We start from the raw sequence: 22,855 nt of genomic DNA on the forward strand, positions 1-22,855 counted from the left end.
AAACACTTTGCCAGATGATACTCCCATAGTTGAAGACCAGATGGAGGTGCAGGAGCCTTCTTGTGGGTCTCTTATTATTAACTCTCCCACGAGGATAAGAACCTCTTCTTCTGAGAACCCCCCAAGGTTGACTCCAGCAGCCAGCATAGAATGACCGCCCTTAAAAATCCTGTCATGGAACATCGCTGTGCTAGCCAATAAAGTAGCATGCCCAGATTGGGGGTCATTTATTGATAACAATGACATCTGCCTCTTCCAGGAGACTTGGGCAAGAGAGGAGGAATTCCGCTCTGGCTTTGTCTCTTTTTTTGTTCCAGCGAAGTGGGGAGGGAGAGGAAGGCCATCAGGAGGGTTAACAATCTGGGTAAAAGTCCATCTAGGCTGTAGTATTAAGAACATGGATACCGCCTCTGAGGACATACAATGTATCCTTTTGGAGTGGCCCAACGTGTCTAAACTCATAGTGGTTAATGTCTATTCTAGGCCAGTGAGTATCACGACTGAGTCAAAAACAATTGACAAACTCTCTAGGTTTTTAGACAAGGTCCCACAGGATGCAATCCTTCTGGTATGCGGTGACTTCAACTCACATTTCGAGCCACTGGTAGATCATCTAGATGGGCTGATCTTGGAAGAGGACGATTACTGGGAAATTCCTCGGGTGGTGCGCTCACCGCCAAAATCTTGGGCGCCCTTGAATGTACAATTACTTTCCCTGACTTTAGGCCACTCAATTAGGGCGTGCAATGGTCGCGTATCTCCAGATATCCCAGCCAGGTGCACTTATAACAAGCCTGGACAGAAGGCGCGCCTGGACTATATTTTTGTAGAGACCAAGGCATGGGCCAGGATCAAGGAGTTTAAGGTGGAAGAGCGAGGTGACAGCGATCACAACGCATTAATACTACTTTTTCAGTTCCCTACAATTGCTAATTCTAGCCCCCAGTTTGAGTATGGACTGGATAATCGCACAATCCTATCTAGTAATAGAAGAAGGATAAGATGGGATAAAGCAGCAACCCGTCCAGAGCTGTTGGCTGAGATCTATGGCCATGTTGTTACGGCACTGGAAGCTGCTGGTGCCTTGCTCATCAGGGACAGTTCCCCTTCCTTGCATGCCGAATTGGGGGCACTGCATCAGGCTTTGACATCTAACCTTGCGGTGATTTTCAACCCCACAGGAGGAGGTACTAGGCCAGGTAGAAAATCCTCCTGGTATAACCAAGCGTGCAGGAAGGCGAAAACGGAACTTATTCAGGCTCTGAAGCATAACCAAAACAGAGACCAAATTAAAACAAAAAGGGCATCATATCGCCATCTTATTTACCACGCGAAAAAAGAATGGGAGGAGGACCACTGGGTGAAACTGGTTGCATCGCTGGCAGTGAAATGTGCCCGTAACTTTTGGCACATTGTAAACACTGGATCGGCCGATCCTGTGGCGGCTGTGTCACCCAATATTGCCGCGGAGGTTTGGAAAGAGCATTTTGGAAACCTTTACCAGGGAGATAACGACTGTGATAACCCTAAGTGGCAGGTACTTGTCTCCCCTCACCAGAGTAGTACTAAAGGTGGTGAATTTTCCATCGGGGAGGTGGAGATGGCGGTTCTAAGTTTACCATCAGGGAAAGCCCCGGGGCTGGATAGAGTTCCAGGTGACCTTCTAAAACACGAACCCGGGGTATGGGCACCTTACCTAGCATCTGTTTTTAATGCAATATGGGGAGGCATATCGGTGCCCGATACTTGGCTGGGGGCAGAGATTGTCCCTATTTTCAAAAAGGGGTCGCCTCTGCTCCCAGCCAACTATAGACCAATTAGTCTTATTGACGCGCCTCAAAAACTTTTTGCTAGACTAATTTTAAATCGCATATTAGATTGGACTGAGGAACAATCTATTCTGAGCCCCTATCAAGCCGGGCTCAGAAAGTGTGTATCCACAACAGACCAAATCTTCCGTTTGAATATGCTCTACCGGAAGGTTGTGAAGGCCGGTGGAGGTTCACTCTATACAGTCTTTGTAGATCTTCGCGCAGCTTTCGACCTAGTCCCACACCGGAAGCTGTGGACTGTATTGGGTGAACTAGGGATCACGCCCTCACTTTTGAACATCTTGATCCGCCTCCATGCAGGAAACTATGCCCAGGTTAGATGTGGTAGTGCTGGGTCTCTAACATCTCGATTCCCCGTTGGCAGGGGGGTAAGACAGGGTTGTGTCTTGGCACCAACCCTGTTCTGCCTCTATGTCAACGGGCTAATCGCACACCTGGAGTCCGTAGCGGATACCGATGCCCCAAGGCTTGCAGGGTCCAGGATTCCCGCAATTATGTTTGCGGATGATACCCTGTTATTATCAAAAACGCCGATGGGTATCCAGCGAGTCCTGGACTGGTTTGTTTCTTTTTGTCAGGACCGGGGCCTTGAAAACAACACCGCAAAAACCAAATTTACGATCTTTAACCCGCCTGCTAAAACCCGCCCAAACCCTGTCATAGAGGGAGTACGGCTTGAAAGGGTTTATACCTTTGACTACCTCGGCCTGACCCTCAATGAATCATTTAACTGGGTTCATCACCAAGTAAGATGACAACTTCAGTTGACCCAGATAGCTGGGGGCATTTTGAAACTGTTGAATAAATCATCAAGTAAGCCGCTTGGCCCCCATCTTGAAAAATATAAACTGAGAGCACGGGGGCTGGGTCCTATGGGGCGGAGTTGTGGGGATTTAAGGTTGCCCCGGGAATTGCAATTGCTGAAAATAGATTCCTTAGGCAGCTGGTAGCTCTACCTCCAAGCACGCCATTGGTCCCATTGAGACTTGACTTGGGCCTACGGCCAATAGAAGAAGAGCTGGCCTTAAGACCACTAACTTATTGGAGGCGGCTCTGGGTCTCTCCGGAGTTGAGTGTATACAGGGGAGAGTTAACCGAGATTTTGCGATTAACAAATGTTGCTAAATTACCCTGGTTTAAGCATGTTAGAGGGAAACTTGGGAATCTAGGCCTTGAGGCAATGTGGTCCGACCCGGAGCAAGCATGTGCAGGGATCTCGAGATTGAAGCTGGTCCAGCTGTACCGGGAAACTAAAAGGACGCGTCTACTGTCCAACATCCAAACGGGAACATTAACAGCTACGTTCCTAGCAATAAAGGACAGCTATTTCTATGAGCAAGTTTTGGATGACATGGGCCCAGCCTCGGCGAGGAAGCTTTTCCTACAATGGCGGCACGGCTCTCTCCCGATTAGAGCGCTGACTTCAAAGTGGAGCACTTCATTCCCTGGAAATTGCCCAGGTTGCAGCGCCAACCTAGAAAGTGAGGTCCATGTTGTCTTTTTCTGCTCTGCCTACGTTGGTCCAAGGAGGAGGTGGATTGCCCCGTTATGCAAAAACCTGGGGTTAACCCACTGTGCCCAAGCATACAGGATTCTTAAGTCCGATCTCTCGTCGGTTGTGGTCTTTGCTGTAACTAAGTACTTAGCAGCAATGTGGAACATGAGGAGGTCACTGTTAAATACCCTCTGAGATTTGAATTGGACTACTTGACTGGACCACAGGGGGTTGCCCCCTTTTATCTCTGTTGGGGTATGAAGGACTACGTACACTGCACTTGTCTACTGTGTAATGTATATGGATAAATAAATAAACTTCCCGATTAAGGGGCCTTAGTGTCATATGATTCATAATGCAGAGTGGCAAACAGAAAAACTACCCTTAGAAAGTGAGCGCATGGGCGTTGGGAATTAGTGTAATTGTGCTTGCATTTTGTGGTTCTATGTGGACCTGTGCCAGAGAGGTTATATTTTTATAACGTGTAACTTTGCTTGTGTCGTCCACACACTTGAATGGCTTCTTTTCATGCACCTAGGCCCAATGACCGAGGATACCGTAATGTATTCCCAGTCTCTTGGGAGCAGTGGGGTGCCTTTTCCACGCAGCTGCTCTCACCAGCATTACCAGCATCACCTCGTACGTATACACGCAGGCTGTTGCCTCTATGCAGAACTTGTTCAGCTGGGTATCTCGAATCTGAGGGAGGAACGTGAGCCCAGCATTAATTATTGCATGCCATGCTATTGAAGTTTAGGTTTTCAAATCTGTTTTTTTGTGATTGTGTGTTTTGGAGTCTACTTCATTGCTATGCCTCTTCACTGTAATGCAGTTAGGCTGAAAGGACGTTCAAGCATGCATATTCAAACTTTTACATACTTTATTTTGAGAGTCATCGTGAAACGTTTACATTCTACCCTCACAGGTGATAAGCTTCGCCATAAAAATCTACACAACAACATAGTCAATCAATCAGGGAATTGTAAGTGCGCTACTCACCTGTGAGGGTCTCAAGGTGCTGAGGTGGGGGAGGGGAAGAGGGTGGGTCTGCAGATCTGTTTAGCCAAAGGGCCAGGTCTTGAGGGCCTTCCTGAAGGTGTTCAGGGAGGGGGAGCGTCTGATGTCTGCCGGTAGATCGTTCCAGGTCTTGGCTGCAATGTGAGAGAAGGATCTTACACCTGCTCCGGCTCTGTGGATGCGCAGGGTTTCAGCCAGTGCGAGGTTGGAAGATCGGAGGTTTCTTTTGGGTATGTGGAAGTTGATTCTGTCGTTGAGGTATTTGGGTCCGTTGTTGTGTAGGCATTTGTAGGCGTGAGTGAGAATTTTGAAAGTGACTCTTTTCTCCACGGGGAGCCAGTGGAGACTTTGTAGGTGTTGGCTGATGTGTTCGTGTCGGGGAATGCAGAGAACGAGTCTGGTGGCGATGTTCTGTATTGTCTGGAGTTTGCGGAGTAGGGACTTGTTGATGCCGGCATTGAGTGCTTTTCCATAGTCCAGCCTGCTAGTGATTAGTGCATGGGTGACTGTCTTCCTTGACTCAGGGGGATCCACTTGAAGGTCTTGCGGAGGATGTGGAGGGTGTTGAAGCAGCTGAAGGTGACGACATTGATCTGTCAGTTCATGGTGAGGGATGAGTCGAGTACGATGCCGAGTTTCATGGCGTGGTCTGAGGGGGTAATTGGGCTTCCAAGGGCAGTCGGCCACCAGGTGCTGTCCCATGCAGAAGGGGTGGTACCGAGGACGAGGACCTCTGTCTTCTGTACTGTGTTGCAGAGATGATGTTCAAGGTTGGGTTTTGTGCTGAAGTTCTTGTTGATGCACACAAGCACCTCTATCTTAAGTATAGGAGGTTCCAGCTTTGATTGTTCCTTGGGACCAATGCTGTATGCCACCTTTGCTGGCCTAGTATTTTCCGGTGATCGTGGGTGCATTTTGAGAGCTTCATGCAGCATGTGGTGCTGTTAGCCAAGCTCCATGAGGCACTCATTGTGAGCCTGGACCGATGCTAAAGGTCAAGAGGTGTCATTAGTTTAGGGGTATAATGTGCTCTCTATGTGTCTGAAAAGAGAAGTACCTCCTCTAGGCTACCCAGTGGTTCATTTGTATACCCCATGTGCTTACTGTGCAAGAAGAAATGCAACACTATACACATATAATTTATTGGAAGTTAACAAATAAGTGTATGCAAATCTTACAATCAATCTTACAAAACAAACAATCTTAACAGACCAAGACAATAAAAAGGGGAAATTACATAAAATACATATAACCATATATGTATATGACTCTTACTTAAAACAAATCACATAGCGTTGAATACATGCTTTTGGTATTTTCAAGTTTTTGGAGTCCTTGATATTTATTGACGTGTTTTGATGGATTAACGTATAATTCAAACCACTTTCTTCAGGACATAGGAATGCTTTGATCTTCCTCATAGTACTAATATGTATGAGAATATAAAACAATTGTTATCCTTATATATAAAATGCCTAAAAACAAACACAAACATTTACACAACATACACTTGAAAAAATCAAAAATAATTTTAACACATTTTCACAAATTACTTTGAACAATTGTTTGTAAAGTGAGCACCATGGGTATTAACGAAAACTCCAATGTTATTCTCCGATCCATCTTTAAAAAGTAGTGTCAGATCAAAGTCCGAGGTAAGCAGATACATCCTTAAAAGCAATGGGTGGCAACTTGTAATACTAAAAAAAATGAGGCTACCGTCCTTAGGAGGTCTCATCCAAAAATGGTAACAACCTCCTACAAGACTGCCCATCGAAGTCACACAAATTTCTAATTCCGCCACATCATACATTATTTCTGAGACTTCAATATATATTCTATGTATCAATAGCATTTTGATGCAGTCGTGTTTCTCTATCGCACATGTCTTAATCAAGTCTGGGCTTTCTTTATATCAACCAATATGTGCTATACAATTAGCTCAGAAAGCATTGAAACGATCTTCTTAACTCGTAAAGATGATCCGTTTTCATTATCCTGTGGGCCATCTGTACCCCAGTATTCTGCTTCATTTAGGATTCCTACAGTGATGCTTTGGGCAACAAAGTGTACAATGCAACTGCAATAGTCAAGCCTCATGTTTACAGCAGACCTCAGTCCGTTAGTGGCATTCATTTCTGGGGTTTTACATGATGTAGTGTGTGGTCCTTACAGTCTAACAATATCTGAGGTTGGAGGCACATGCCCTGACCTAGGATGAAGCTTTGAGTTTTAATTTTCTTTCTATTGGAACCAGTCACTCTCCCAACAGAGAAGGATGTGGGAGAAATTGCCCATTTATTGTATTCCTTCGTTACCATAATATGATTTTTCCTAGAACGCTGCGTGAGAGTAGTTGACAAGGGCTGCCAGTAGGGCAGCCAAGGGCCAGAGGACTAGAATATGACCTTCCATTGTTATTCCACAATTGGAATCAAATACAATCTAAAGGATCACGATTAAGCAGGTCCTCTTTTTTTTTAAGAAACACAGCTATTTTAGGGCAAGCAAAGGGTGAATATTTGCTATTTTTATATTTTACTATAGTGAAACGTTCCAAGAATCTAACTTCCTATGTTATCTTTTAGAATTTTATCCTGGGATAGGTAAATGAATTGACTGGGGCAGAAGACACAGAGAGAAAGAAGGAGGCTGTTTGCTGGGTGCAGTACCTGTCAGGAAACAGAGCCAGGGAGGAATTTCACCTAAACCCGCTACCCTCAAAAGTCAGGGCAAGGGAGGCGGGCGTATCAGCTTGGAACGAAACCAGCCAAAACGGTTCATGTCTTGTGGCACAGCACTGCAGGTGCAAAATTCATGATTGCACACAATTTATATCTAGAGGTACTGCACATGTTGTGCTCTTATTTTGTTACCTGGCCCTATGGTCCACTCTCGAGGTCTTCAGGTTGGTAGAGTATTCATCTATATTTTGGTAATTATTTGCGTTTTAATTCATTTGTTTTTAATCGATGCTACATATGTTAGAAGAGTAATGACAATGTATTTCTAGCTCCAAAGTTGTATTCATCTGAGAAAAATACACAATTAATTATTTATTAATATTGTTAATTGCTATGTACGAACACTGTCCTTCAAAACTAGTAGACATCATGATTTGTCTTACACTCTGATCTACTAACTGAAAATTATCGCCCGGGTATGACCACGATTTCAGTAAACTATCTACCACGACTGTAAATACTTTAAAAAAGCAGGTTAATTCAAATGCAGCCCTCCAGGTTTAAAATCAATGAGTCACTTATAACAAATGATAATTGGATGCTTGATATTTACCATATCAAAGCTGATTTCCGTGTGTAATAATTGCAGTTCTTTGTGCCACAAGGCTAACATGAACCGTGTTCTCAACCTTGGCAGTAGGAGTTATTCATCGGTTTCTATTGAGTTCTCTATATTTAGTTCAAAAAGGAAACCACTCACCATACCTGGAAACTCCCTTTATTTTTCCCAATTATTTTTTCCGGGGCATCATTCGTACAGATTGGACACAGGACAAAAGAGAGGCTGATATGTGGTTGATATGCCTCATGACTTGACGTCATCATGAATGGAGATAAGAGACTACCATCTGCCCCACCACACCTTTCGCATACTAAAGCAATGTGATGTCTAAAAGGTATGAAAGCGCCAACATTCACGCAGAAGCCACCCACGGCGCTATTCCATGATTTGAAGCTGTACCTGATTCGCAAGTCTAAAGACTTTCTTTTTGACTTGACTAGGTGGTTAATTTGTACAAGTGGTATAGGTGATGGGCACCGGCACACATTATTGGGGACCGGGACCTATTTTTTCCTTATCAGATCTTGACCCAGGGTAAGCCAGAGAAAGGCAGCAAAGGAAGAAAGAAGAAGAGAATGATAGCAAAACAGTGGCAAAAAGGGAATGCAGGTAAGAGGAAAAATCTGCAAGAGGGAAGTAAAGACCCAGGAATTGCAGGTTGGTAGAAAAAAGACGCCTGTGGAGGAACTAAGTTAAGCATCCTTGGTAGGTGGCAACCCTGGCATTTAGCAGTGCCAGTAATGGGCTTCTAAGAAACAACTTTGGGTTCCAGCACTTAATTTTTTTAAAATAAATTATGCCCTGTATCTTAAAATAATCATCCTTTTTAACTGAATATCCACAAGTGAACATACATCACAGATCAAACATTTCTTCAATAATAAATGAAGCAGCATAAAATAATTTGTGCCCCTCTGACCACATACTAATGCAGCTGCCACCAGTTGTTATTTTAACATGGCACCATGGTTTACTCCTTCATCCTTTAACTTAGATGAAAGCAAAGCGTTTGTGGATATTGTGCTTCAAAAGTATTCTGCTAGCAATCGCCTCTCAGCTGGAGGGATGAAACAGTCCCAAAGGACAGGAGTGATAGTTTACCTTCTTTTTGGAAACATTGCTTTGGACTCCGAATCTAATCCATAGGTGCTGCTTTCACTCTTAAAAACAGTGAACCACCCCTCTTGTTTTCTGTGCTATTATTTATCCAGTGAAGATCATCCTCAGTGAAAGACCTAAATATAGAAATAGCCAGGGACGTAACTTAGTCTGCGACATTTGGTCTGTGGGGGCATGGGGGTTTCAAATTTCCCAAATAAAAAAGCAGTGGGCTGCCGAGTGGAGTGGTGAGTTGACCTATGTACGCAATGGACTGTTTCAATGAGAAACAGGGTCATCACTGATTCCTGCGTTCGGCACCCAAATGTCTGGGGTGGCAAAAGGATAGTTCATGTCCCTTAGTGTGTGCTGCAGGCTTTGTCTTTGAAGTGTAATTCAGGGCTGGGTACAACTCCTCCCTCAGCCCTCCAGCCGATTATGGCCAATCCTGTCACACCTAAGCACCTTGTGTCCCCATGTCTGGGAGGAGTCAACAACCCATCACAGAGGAGACAGCCACAGTCAAGTAACCCTGTTTATGGTTTAAATCTTTTATTGAGTTTTCAAAACAGGAAAAACAAACAGACCCCGCATCCCCAGCAGATGAAACAATGGCGCATTCTTCCTGTATGACACAAACGAAAGCGCACAATAATGAGAATAACGACAATGCAAGATTTGAAACGCCCTTGTGAAGGGGAAGCGTTGTCCAACCCCCCCAGTTTATTGGGTAATTTGAATTTTTGAAGTGGGAATTTGTTTGGAGAGGGAGGGGGAATCAAACCCTGAATGTGTGGTGCTTTTTTGACCGACACCGCCATCTTTCTTTAGGCGGTGTGGTCTAGTTGTTTTCACGCTGGGCACATTAAAATGGGACGCTGTGCGAGCGCGCCGCTAGTGTGCCTAAGGCAAGCCCATCTGCTCCCGTCAGAGTCTCGGATGCGGCCGGGCCCAGGAATGCTGCTGGTTTGTCGCCAGAGCCGTTCAATATGATCAGGTACGGCAGAAATTGTCTCCTTGATATTGGTAGCTGTATGTCTTGCAGACCGCACTTTTATATGTATGGGAGCAACGCCTCTCCTGGTTGCAAACATTGCAACTGGGTAGTCGCATCTAACCCAGGGATGTATGATGTCACACCCAACACCAGCTCACATAGGTTACCGCAGGGGAATGTAGATAATTACCTGAAGGTTTTTCTATTGAACACACGCTCTGCAAAAAAATATGACCTCCATATCTTCAATTTGCTAGGCGATTCCACCCTGACTTGGTGTTTCTGACGGAAACATGGCTAACTGAAGCCTCTAACCTCACTATCGCCAATGCTATCCCCCCGGGGTACCAGATCTTAAGGAAGGACCGCATTACGGGAAGGGACGGTGGATTAATTTGAATTTTTAGGAGCTCTCTCAGCTGCACTCCTCTACCGATCTCGGAATTAGAGGGGGCAGAGAGCTTGGGCTTCCTTGTGACCGTCTCGGCCCATCAGTCCATTACGTGAGCATTGATCTATCGCCCTACTGGCCCGGCAGGAAAATTCCTGGAGTCTATTAGCCACGTGATAGCTCCTATAGCGGGCAAACACAGCCAATTCCTAGTTCTTGGGAGTTTCAATATCCATATGGATAACGCTTTAGATCCCAAGACCATGAAGCTGTGCGAATCCCTCGATATTCTCAATCTAACCCCCTACCTTAGTCTCCCCACACATGAACAAGGGCACACTCTGGACCAGGTCTTTTCCTCAAAAGGATTGAAACAGAGGTTCCCCTCGCTTTAACCTGGTCGGCTCACAACCTGTTAAGTTTTAAAATCAGTAGGGAACCTGACAAGCCTCAATCACAGGGAAAAACTCTCAAACTTGCAGTAGTTTTAGATCCTATCATCTGATCTCACTGAAGGCTATACAGTGTGCTCTGAGCCTGCACCCCATCCACCTTAGCGGCCATCTTGAACAGAAATTGCATTCCCTAGAGGACTGGCTGTAACTTCAGGTGCTAGAACTTGCCCCCCCTACTACGAAGGCAGCTAAACTTACCCGGGCCTCTGCCCCCTGGTTTACTGAAGCACTAAAAAAAAGCAAAAGTGCGTGTAAACACCTGGAAAGAGTCTGGCAGAGGAACTATAGTCCCACGGACAAATCCACCTACAATCAAGCACTGAAAGAACGTTATAGGAACTTTTAAGAGGAAAAAAAATCTTTCTTCTCTACTAAAATTGATCAGGCGGCTAACAAAAGCAGAGAACTTTTTAATATTGTAAAAAGTTTCTTGTCTACTCCATCTATCAGTCTCCATTTTGTCCCTACGAACGACTTGACCAAGCGTATAGCCTGCTTTTTCCATGAAAAAATTCTAAGTCAGCTGACTGATCACGAGTAAGCCACTGATCTTCCCCCGGACGCTTGCTGGAACATGGATTTCCCGGTAGTCAATACGATTTTAAATACCACACTGCAGGAGGGGCTCATGCCACAAACATGGAAACATGCCAAAATCCTCCCTCTTTTAAAGAAACCTATGGCAGACTCTGAGGTTGCCAGTAACTATGGACCCATCTCCCTCCTGCCCTTTTTCTCCAAGGTCTCTGAGAAATATGTTCATGAAGTTACAACAAAATATGTGGAGGCCAATCATCTTCTGCATCCGAGCCAGTCTGGCTTTACAGCCAACTTCAGCATGGAAACGGCCCTGCTACAAGTCACTGAGACAATAAAAGCCATGTTGGATAGAGGAGGTAACTCGGACTTGGTGTTGTTGGAACTCTCCGCTGCCTTCTATACCGTTCCCCACAATAGATTACTGCAAAGACTTAAGGAGGGCGGAATCGGAGGCATGGTACTGAAATGGTTTACATCCTATTTAAGTAACCGCACACAAATAATCTGGTCACCACCTTTCACCACAGAAATCCCCACTGAACCTCGGGGTTCCGCAGGGCTCAATTTTGAGCCCTACTTTGTTTAATTTGTATATGGCCCCCTTCGCCCTTCTCGCCGAGTAGCATGGTGCTAAAATAGTGTTGTACGCGGATGACACTCAACTCTTGTTCACGTATGAGAAGGGTACTGAATTCAATGGGACTAGGATAAGCAACTGTCTAACTAAGGTATTCTCTTGGCTCAGTCGAAACCAAATGAAATGTAACTCTGAAAAGTCAGAGATAATTTTTTTCGGCTCTCGTCCATTTGAAGCTTGGCTCACCTGGTGGCCTCAGGACATGCCCCCCCCCCCCCCTCATCTGCTGTTAATATTGTGAAAAACCTGGGTGTTAAATTGAATGCCGCACTTTCCATGAAGGTGCAAGTCCATTCAGTGGCTGGGACCCGTTTTGGAGTGCTGAAAATGCTGAGGAATTTTCTCCCCCTACTTCCAGTCTCCTACAGGAAAACAGTGGTACAGGCCCTTGTGGTGTCGAGACTGGACTACGTTAACTCCATGTATTTGGCACTACAGGAGTACTTACTCGGCCGACGACAGATGAGTCAAAACATGGCGGGCAAGGGCCATCTTTTTGACTAGACTTAGGACTCGTACATCTCATCTTTTGTCCTCACTTCATTGGCTTCCGGTGCGGAAAAGAATTCATTTTAAAGCTCTAGTCCTGGTTTTCAAAGCTTTTCATAAGATCGGAGCCCCCTACCTAAGGGAAAGATTTCAGCCTTATACAACGCAGCGGACATTGAGGTCCTCTACTCAGTGCTTGATCTTGACACCGAAGGTCCTGCTCTCCCGGGTAGGGGGAAGATCTTTTCAAGCAGTAGCATCTCGACTACGGAATGGCCTCGTTCTCCCTCTGAGACAGATCCCGAACCTCCTTACTTTTAGATGGAATCTGAAAACATGGCTTTTCCAGCTTTCCAGCTCTAGGCCTATCCGATTCTATGGCGAGGGCGGGTTTTCAGTTTGCTGTTATGTGGGCTTTTTCTCTCAGCGCCGGGACACTCATGGAAGTGTCAGCACTCTATAAATACCAGATACCATAACTAAACATAACATTGGTAGAAAGGCACTAAAGGTTTGTGCACAAGAATGCTAATTTTCTAAGGTGGCATTTCTAAAATTGTGACTTAAAATCTAACTTTGCCATTAATGATGATTTCACACTGCAATTCAAAAAACTCCAAGAAGTATATCTGAAGTTACACTTCGCAATGGGAAAGGTAGCAAGGCAACAGTGAAAAAAACTTTAGGAGTTCTTCACTATTAGGGCATGTACATTTTAAACCCATATGTTCTACTTTTTAAAACTCATGTACACTGCCCTAGGATCTGTTCGAGCATATTTAGGCATTACATATAAGTTGTTAATTGAAAGGTTTAGGCCTGGCAAAAGGTTTCTTTTTCCTGGTTGAAATGCCAGTTTAAAACTGCACAACAGGCCGCAGTAGCTGACCTGAGACATATTTTGAAGTGCTACTTTTAATGGATGGCACATTGAATGCTGCAGGCCCTCTAGTACCATTTAATTTTAGGCCCTGTGCACTTGTGGAACAATTGAAATGTGCCAATTTGATATAGGCCAATTTCACAATTTTTTTGGTAGAGGGTACAAGCGCTGTAGCACTGATTGGCAGTGGTAAAGTACACAGAAAACCAGCAAACACAATTCAGCAACAAACGAGGGATGGACGCAAAACCTTAGGGGACAACCACCCAAAGGTGTCAGGACTAAACAAATTGATAATTTTTATAGCCGCCCCAACCTCAACAACATTGTCATTTGTCAATCCAAGAGACAGGTTACTAGTCACGTAAGCCCTAAATGTGGCTAGATTCTTATTATAGATGGAGCAACATTACAAGCTATTAAACTAAATATAGGAGATGCTTATAAAGCGCACATTCTGGACTCAAGTATTTAAACATGAACTCATATGTGATAAAGAAGAAAAAATACTGTGTGAAATAACATATTTGCCTAGGATCACACAATTTGGACAAGCAGGAAAGGTATTATTAATTCCTGGTTATCTGGATTCACATTTTGAAATACAGACACCTTGGCAGCATTACGAATATGTTGAAAGTTACTTGTTTGTGCTACAGTACACCTATCAAAAGGTGCACCCTGTGCAAGCAAGGAAAATGTGCCATATTAGGATGAATGTGCTGCCCCCAGGCATCTCTAAACACGTGCAGCGCATTCAAGTGAAATATGGAGCAGTTCTTTAAAAGCTGCTCCGTATTTCACTGTGATGGTGGCAACCAGCCTGCACTTTTAAAGGGGATTAGAGAACCCCTTGCAGGCGGGTGCGACAAGTTACTGCACACGCCTGGCAAGACAAACCGACACAGAGATAGCAAACCAGATTCAGGGTCCAAAGACCCAAGAATGCATTTATTTTGGGAGGGGAGCAGAGGGGGGATATACCCCAAACACACTTTTCCCCAAAAGCTACAGCCCTGTAGATAACAGAAGAGAAGGACGAGGTTAAGAGACCCAAAAATAACAATAGAACGATTCTGACATACAGAGAGCCATGACCAGGAGCACACAAACAGCCAGATAGAGAGAGAGAGAGAGAGAGAGAGAGACTGCACGTGAACACTGAAAGACAGGCAGATACAGAAATAGAGAGACTGGTCCGGGGGGGGTGTAAAGTGATGGAGATTTGGCTGGATGTCAAAGACGAGAATATGATTGCCCTCCAGGCCAAAGCTTCTTCTTTTTGGGTACATGGACTTGGAACCAGCTCCCTAGGGAGTTGAGATTCATCAAATCAGAAAGGTTCTTCAAACAGCAGTTTAAGACTGTAGTATGCTGTAAGTGTCCTATTAGTATTATACCTTTAAATATTAGAATGTTCCTATTAGAACTTAGTTATGTCATTCAGAACCTTATTGTATTCAGTGATTACCTGACCAGCTACCTTTTTACAGCTCTTGCTATGGGCTCCTTTATCTCTTTTACTGATTAATAAATATAGAAGCTTTTACTACAATCAACTTGCCTCATTTTGCCTTGGTGGTCCCTACTACACATTGGTACCAGGAGTGGGGTCTTTTCAAGGTGTTGCTGGTTTTATTCTTAATTTTTCCAGAAGGAGACCACCGGACCGATTATTCACAGATTCTTCAATGACTTCTACTATCCTGCTTATGGACGTTTAACCACTGCATATAAGGTCGGTCATATTTTCTTCTATTTCACTCACGAATTACTACAGTTTTACGACATACTTCCTTTGGGAACAGTTAACCGTTGAAGAAGGCGTTTTTCAAAAGTCCTACCTGCCTCGCTCTATCCATTCCATCTCGTCATCGTGGAGTCTTGCCGTTCTTGCCTTCCACACGATCTGCGCCACAGACAAAAATCCATTGCATGCTGGGAACACGTTGTGACGTCACGTGTCGACAGCGGTAATTTTGGATTGGGTTTGTGGCCAACTGTGATTGTATCAGCAAATCACTTCTATGAGAAGAACTTCAACAGAACTGTGAGCGCATCGGTAAAACGCTCCACTTTGAAGATTTTCATCAAAACTGTGAGCACATCAGCAAAGCGTTTCATTTCTAAGGTCTTCATCGGAACTGTGAGTTATTTTTAAATCATTTTACAGCACTATACATCATCGGGAAATCACACACCCTTTATTTTCTCAGTGCGATTATTTCACCAGAGACTAACTTCACTGTGGAACATCTTATCGGTGATTCGCACACCATTAACACCAGTGTAGATTATTTCTCCGGTGATTCGCACACCATCATATTCTACTAGTTTCTCAGTGCAAATTATTTTACAGTGATTTGCACACCACTTTACCACTGATGTTACTAATTTTAATTGTTTATTTAGTTCTGAAGCAATTTGCTATTTAGAAAGTATTGTTTTGTATTTCAAGCATATTGAGAGTTCTTTACAATACCATTTCTTATATTTATTATGTGTTAAATTTTGCATAAGCTCATTTTAAAACATACGTATTTCTAAGTTTAACCCGCTGTATTTTAGTCGAGTAATCATTCATATTTCTTCATGGCTTCAAGTCAGGGAGTCATTCAAACGTCACCTTTTATACAAAAACCTGGCAAACCTGATTTAAAATGGTCTGAATGGCTGAGAGATTTTGAGAATTATCTCACAGCCATTGATGCAGAAAGCTTCACACCTTCAAGGAAAATGCTGCAGCTGGTCGTAGGGTTTTTGAAAACTTACCACACTATCCACCTCCTATAGAAGAAGATGCCACGTGGAATGTCTTGATCGTAGCAAAATTACGTATGGGCAAACAATACTCCGATGCTACAAGTGTTTTATTGGAACGCTTTAATTTTGCCATGTGTAAACAATCTCCAGAGGAATCAGTAGAAGATTACATAGCGTCACTCAGAGTTTTAGCCGAAAAATGTGACTTTGGTGCTAATGTAGATATATACATGAGACCAATTTGTCTTCTACTGTCACTCTAAGAAAATAGAAGAGCGTCTTCTCACTTCTATAAATCCCACCTTAGCTGAAACGATTGATATCGCCAAAAGCATAGAAAGATCCATAGTTACCTCTAAAGTTCTTTCCACTCGCGCCATCCAAGCTTCTAATATACCTAACCAACCCTCTGTTGCCAATAATGTAAGTTTAATTTCGGATGGAAATTCTATTTGTGCTATAAATACAAAGTCTACTTCTAATATTGTTAATATCAAACAAACATTTAATAAGAAACCTTATAGGAATCCACCACAGAGAACTCAACCGTTCTGTTTTAGATTTGGTTCTAAGGCTCATATAGTGAACAATCCTAATTGCCCTGCTTTAGGGAAAAAATGCACTAAATGTTTAAAGTTTGGACATTTTCACGGTCTATGTAGAAGTGTTACTAAAGCCTCATCAACCAACAGAGTGAATATCTCCAACATTGCATTAGACAGTGATAATACTCAAGACCGTATTTCTCAAGTCTCGAATTTAATAGTCACTGTTGAAGTTCCTGATAGTGATGATAAACCTATCAAGGGGCCCTTGACTGACATTTCCATTAATGGTATAACTATTTTAGCAATGGCAGACTCAGGTGCTCCTGTAACTATTTTAGCAGACATCACATTTCATAAAATTTGGCCTACTACATTCAACCTACTTGCACCCGACATAAATCCTAAAGCATTCGGAGAATAAGATATTGCCCTCATCGGTTATTTTTGGGATATTTTAGAATGTTTGGGAAGATCCATCAGAACTAAGATCTATGCGGCTATCAAAGGTAGAGATATTATTGGTTGGAAAGACCTTGCTAGACTTGGTATCATTTTGCGACCTGGACAACACCCACCAATAATTTTAGGTGACTTGCCATCCTCAATTCTAGCTATTGATCAACCTGTTAACATTGTGGATAGTTTTACTAAACTTTATCCTGATGTATTCAAAGATGTGGTTGGCACAGTCAAAGGTTATGAACACAAAATAATTTAAAAAAGAATGCCATTCCTATAATACACAAGTTCAGACCAGTACCACTTTGTATTAGAGATGACTTCAAAGCATTACTCAACAACCTCCTGACTCGAGGTATCATTGCTCCTATAGATTCCTCACTATGGATTTCTCCAGTTGTTTTACAGAAAAAAAGCAATGGGGATCTAAGGCTTTGTGTGGATCTAAGATCTTTGAATCAAAATATCTTGGTTGATTGTTACCCTTTACCCCTTATACAAGAAATGATAGCTAACATTGGCAAGTCTACATTTTTTTCTACCATAGACCTTCACTCTGCCTATCATCAAATTCCTCTTTCTCCTGATTGCCAAGCACTTACTGCTTTTGTTACACCATTTGGTGCATTCAAATACCTTAAACTCCCTTTTGGCCTCGCATCTGCTGCGAGTGTTTTCTAAAAACCTATGGACAGTCTTTTTAGCAAATTCACTCAAGTACAAGCTTTTCAAGATGATATTCTAATTCACACTGAGACGGAAAAGGAACATTTACAAATACTCAACAAAGTTTTCAAAACCTTGCAAGATAAAGGTATGACAGTCAAAGCCAACAAATGCAAAGTTCTTGTTAATGAGGTTGAATATTTGGGCCACCCCATATTCAACAAAGGCATTAAACTCAAATTTTCCAACATAGAAGCTATTCAAAATGCTCCACACCCTTATGACAAAGATTTGCTATGGTCCTTCTTGGGACTTTGTGAATATTATGCCAGATTTATACCTGGTTATGCGAATCTTGTACAACCATTAAGAGATCTACTTAAAAAAGGTGTAAAATTTGATTGGAATGACACTAGGAATTATGTATTTAGGAAAATCAAGTCACTTGTCATTAGTGCTCCCGCATTACAACATTTTGTTTCTAATGCCCAGTCTTTTGTTTCTGTAGATGCTAGTCAGAAGGGTCTAGGAGCAGTATTTGGTCAATGGGTTGATGACAAAGAAAATAATATCGCCTGTGCATCCCGTGCTCTTACTCCAACTACAGTACAATTGAACGAGAGGCTCTGGCCATTGTTTGGGCTGTCCAAAAATTTAAAAACTACATTTGGGACAATCAATGTGATATATTTACAGAACATAAACCTTTGGTATCTTTACTTTCTGGGAATGGATTAGGTAAATCTTCATCAAGGTTAGTAAGACTTCTGTCTAAATTACAAGAATATAATCTCATTGTTAAATACATTCAAGGAGGTAGAAATATCCGGGCAGGTTGCCTTTCTCGCATTCCGTTACCTGATTGCAGTGAAGGTGAGACTGATGTTAACAAAGATTGTGTAATTGGTATTATTGATGTGATTTCCAAGAGTCAAGGTGCCATATCACAAGAAGAGTGGTTGTCAGCTATGGAAGCAGATGAAACTCTTAAACAAGTGGAGAAATTCATTAAAAGCAAATGGCCTAATAATAAAAATTCAAGTAATGAAATTAGACAATTTGCACGAATAAGTGAACAATTGTCTTTTGAAAATGGCATTTGCATCAGCAATGGGTTATTTGTACCTCCCACATCCCTTAGGGGAAAATCATTAACATTGGGCATGAAGGTCACTCAGGTATTTCTGCGACCTGCAAAAGAATGTAAGACGTTTATTGGTGGCCAGGAATTGATAAACAGGTTGCTACTTTCATTGATAAATGTCCCAGTTGTGTAGCTTCAGATAAACACTGGTAAAACCAACAAGAAACCTTTATTGCCAGTTCCATTCCCAAATTCCCCCTTGGGAAAAAATTGCACTCGATTTTTCCAGGCCATTCAACCTCCTACCTTCAGACAAAAGATACTGTTTGGTGGCTATTGATTATTACTCTAAATTGATATATTATTCTTTTGTGCAAGCTGCTAATTCATCTATTGTAATTTTGTTTCTTCAAAGGTTGTTCAATATTGAAGGTACCCCTAATTGTATTATTACTGACAATGGCCAACATTTCCTATCTGACACAGTCACCAATTTTATTGTAAGTCATGATATTAAACACTGTCAAGTTGCTCAATACAGCCCTTCTTCCAATGGACTTGTTGAGAGAGCAAAACGGTTCATCAAAGAAGGAGTTCAAACTGCCTTCGCAGTTAATGCGGATGTAGGTGGTTTTCTACAGGAAAAAATATGGGCTTATTTAACAACATCCCACTCAACTACGGGTGTTCGCCTTTTAAAGCCCTTGAAGGCAGGGAAGCTAGAACCAAACTTGTGCCCAAGGCAGTGAAGCTAGAACCAAACTCGTGCCCAAATGGTTTTCTAATTTATTGAGTGGTTCTAACTTAGTCAATTAAAGAAATACCCCACCAGATACTCAATTCATCAAGGATAGAGTCACTGACAAACTATTTTTACAAAAAAAATCTTACGATAGTGTTCATGGTTCATTCTACCCTGATATCAAGACTAATGATTGGGTTCTTATCAAAGAAACATTCAAAATCTCTAAAGGTCTATCTAAGTTTACATTACCTGTTCGGGTTACCATTGTCACCAAATCCTCTGTTCAATTAGAGAATAAAGGTTGGTTGAATTAAAACAACGTTGTGAAAGTTAAGAATGATCAGGTGAACATTTTCAATGTAGTTTATGCCAACAGAATGGATGAAAATGACAATGATTTTACTTTTGGACCTGGTTTTGATATTTCCAATCATTCTAATGACTCTAACTTTATTGATTTTTCACAACATTCTAGTAATGTAACTCCTAGGTGTTCTGTACATCTGTACATCTGCCATGCCATCTGTACGTGATCATTGCAATTGCAGAATACCTGTCAGATTCAACGATTATGTATTATATTAATTTTTTTGTTATAAGAGGTGGTATGTAGTATGCTGTAAGTGTCCTATTAGTATTGTACCTTTAAATATTAGAATGTTCCTATTAGAACTTAATTATGTCATTCAGAACCTTATTGTAGTTAGTGATTACCTGACCAGCTACCTTCTTACAGCTCTTGCTGTGGGCTCCTTTGTCTCTTTTACTTATTAATAAATATAGAAGCTTTTACTACAATGAACCTGCCTCATTTTGCCTTGGTGGTCCCTACTACAAAGACATTGCTGTTTGACATCTCCATTGTGCTGTGCTACTCAATTATTCTATGATCCATTTTTCCCCCAAGATTGACCAAGTCTAACTAAGTTATACAGCCACACTCATTTCTGCTTAGTGGCAGGATTGCTCCTTTGGGTGTGGCAGTGCGCTATATAAGTATCATATTCTATTGTATTCTATTCTATTTATAGCTGATTGGACAGCTGAAACATGACATCACAGAGGGAAGTCTAGTGTGCCACAACTTATCAGCCCATCATTAGGAACACCGGGCAGGATGCTGGGGGTGCGAAGTTGATCATTGCCCGTGAGGTATAAGCGATGACTTAAGTCAGGCCATTCTCCTCCATATCCACTGGCCAGTGGTGGGCTGGCCAATAGGAAAGGCAGTCCACTTCCCTGTAAGTTTGTCTACATCTGTGAGTGACAATTTCAGACTCTGCCAAAGGGGGTATTGCTCTACATTTCTCACTTTTGTAAAACATACCGATACAACAATACGGCTGTCTGTTTGTCACAAGACCTGAAAACATTCACACCAGAATGAAAATATAATTTTTATAATTTTAAGTCAATAAGTACTTTTTCAATTAAGACTTCATTTGCTCAATGAATCCTTTACCCTCAGCATATCATAGCAGATTTGATAGGTAAGAATTTGACAAGCGGGACTCTTCCTGCCTTGCGCTTGTCAGCCACTCCATGCCTGAAAGAAGCTTCAGCCTTGCCATAACATGACCGGATCACCTCTCCAGATATCACTCCAGACACCCAAAGCCTCCCACACTACACTGAAAGCCCGCACTCTACCCATCATGCACCGTTAACAAGGCAGACTCGAGTACTCCACAGGGTAGAACAGCTTCTACAAATGTTACAATGCACAGGGTCACCGCTCATGTCACCTGAATCCCGATAGTCAAATGCTTTTTAAGTGTTTAGTTTATAAAAAAACATAACAATTCATGTTTCATTGTCCGTGTGAGCATAAATGTCCGTACAGCACCCATTGAAGTCCACTTTTGCTGAAAGATGCAATTCATTATCCTAGTAAAATAATTTATAAAAGCACGCAGTGCATGTTAGTCTCTCAGGGATGAAAAGGTTGGTTATAGTAAAAACATTTAAGATTATAGAGTGCTAAAACGGCAGTGATCATAGCCTAAGGCAGGGTGGTAAAAGTTCAAAGGTGCGGCTCGCTGATCTGAGGCATGGTAGGAGTAAGTCAGAGAGACTGGTAGGCGGTGGGTTCTGCCATGCCACTGAATATTGCCACTGAATATTGCCAAGTTTCTTAGTGCAGTCAACAGATATGGAGTTTTGAAAATGTTGGCAGACACCCAAGAGAATGAAATTAATATAAGAAAATCGATTAAGATGCTACATGAGCTAAAGCAGACCACTATCACCCAGGGCAGAGTAGTAAAGTGCGATATTGCCTATTGACTGTTAAGGCATGAGTAATAGTTAGGCAGAGGCAACAGTAGACAAGAGGGCCATTGTCCACGCTGTTTCCGGGTTTCATAGTGCAATAGTCAGTTATGAGATTTTCAGGATGGTTGATGACGTGAGAGTTGGTGGGTGGACTTTGAAGCTGAGCTCTTAGGACTTTAATGAATTTCCCACACTTCAATGAAGTCTGATTGGTAGAAACATACTCTTATCATTTGTGAACAGCAGTCATTAACACCTGGGTGACATTTGGTGAATTAGACAAATATTATGATGTTACTGATCTTGTTCATGAGGAAACACAGCCACAGCCAGCTCAGTTTGACTGACCTGCTGCTGGCTGCAGCTGTGATGCCTGAAAGTGAATGGGCTGGTGATCTGAACTGCCACTTACAAACTGAAGTAACTTTTCTGTAGTCCGTTCTAGATATCCTTAGGAAGTACTGAAAAGCGGTTTTTGGACCTGTACATGCTTCTTTTGTTCTGCAGGAGAGTTATATTTTGTTTACAGTTCTGCCAATTTACCATCGGTCACCACCAGTAAATACAATAAAGGTCCACAATGTGCCCCCTACAGCGCTTCATGAACCATGCTTATGTTGGTAACTGCCTTCATGTTCTCCGTTCTTCTGCACGCTTTCAGGTCACTTCATGGGGAAGAAGAGTATACTGGACTCCCCGGTGCTGGAGTACCCAGAGGAAGGGGAGGCAGTGAACTCCATCCGTCGCAGCCCAGATCTCTTCCTTGAGAACATGAAGGACCTGCTTATACGGGATCTCCTCAAAACACCCCTGCAGCAAAGACAACTGGACGAGAGCCGCGTGAAGCTTGATCTCAATGACCAGGTACAAGGAATCCTTTCCTTCTCTTCCTGCTCATGGCATGGGGGTCCATTTGTCAAACTATGATAATCAGGAATCACTCAAAACACATTGCAGATGTGAATGTTACACATGATATTATGATTTTGTTTACTATTCTGCACTACATGACAAAGAGTGCTCTGTGTAGGTGGGAATAAAAAGGTATATGGTTCATAGGTATGGATGTTACTCAGTCAACAGGTATGTGCATGTCAGTAATCCATACACCTCATGGATTTACTGAGGTGATGATGCAGGCTTACTAATAGTGAGGGGCCAACTGGATGCATCCCC

The 22,855-nt window shown here is 42.6% G+C and overlaps 1 protein-coding gene across 1 annotated transcript in view; it reads left to right on the top strand.

Moving 5' to 3' along the window:
- Positions 1 to 22,855, top strand: part of NMB (neuromedin B) — an 81,390-nt gene that overhangs the window by 41,809 nt on the left and 16,726 nt on the right. Inside the window, exon 2 of the mRNA XM_078684615.1 lies at positions 22,341 to 22,543. Coding sequence (XP_078540741.1) covers positions 22,341 to 22,543 — 203 coding nt within the window. The remainder of the gene's footprint in view (positions 1 to 22,340; positions 22,544 to 22,855) is intronic.

This window comes from Lissotriton helveticus, chromosome 3_2, assembly GCF_964261635.1.
Source record: "Lissotriton helveticus chromosome 3_2, aLisHel1.1, whole genome shotgun sequence".
In the NCBI taxonomy this organism is placed as follows: domain Eukaryota; kingdom Metazoa; phylum Chordata; class Amphibia; order Caudata; family Salamandridae; genus Lissotriton; species Lissotriton helveticus.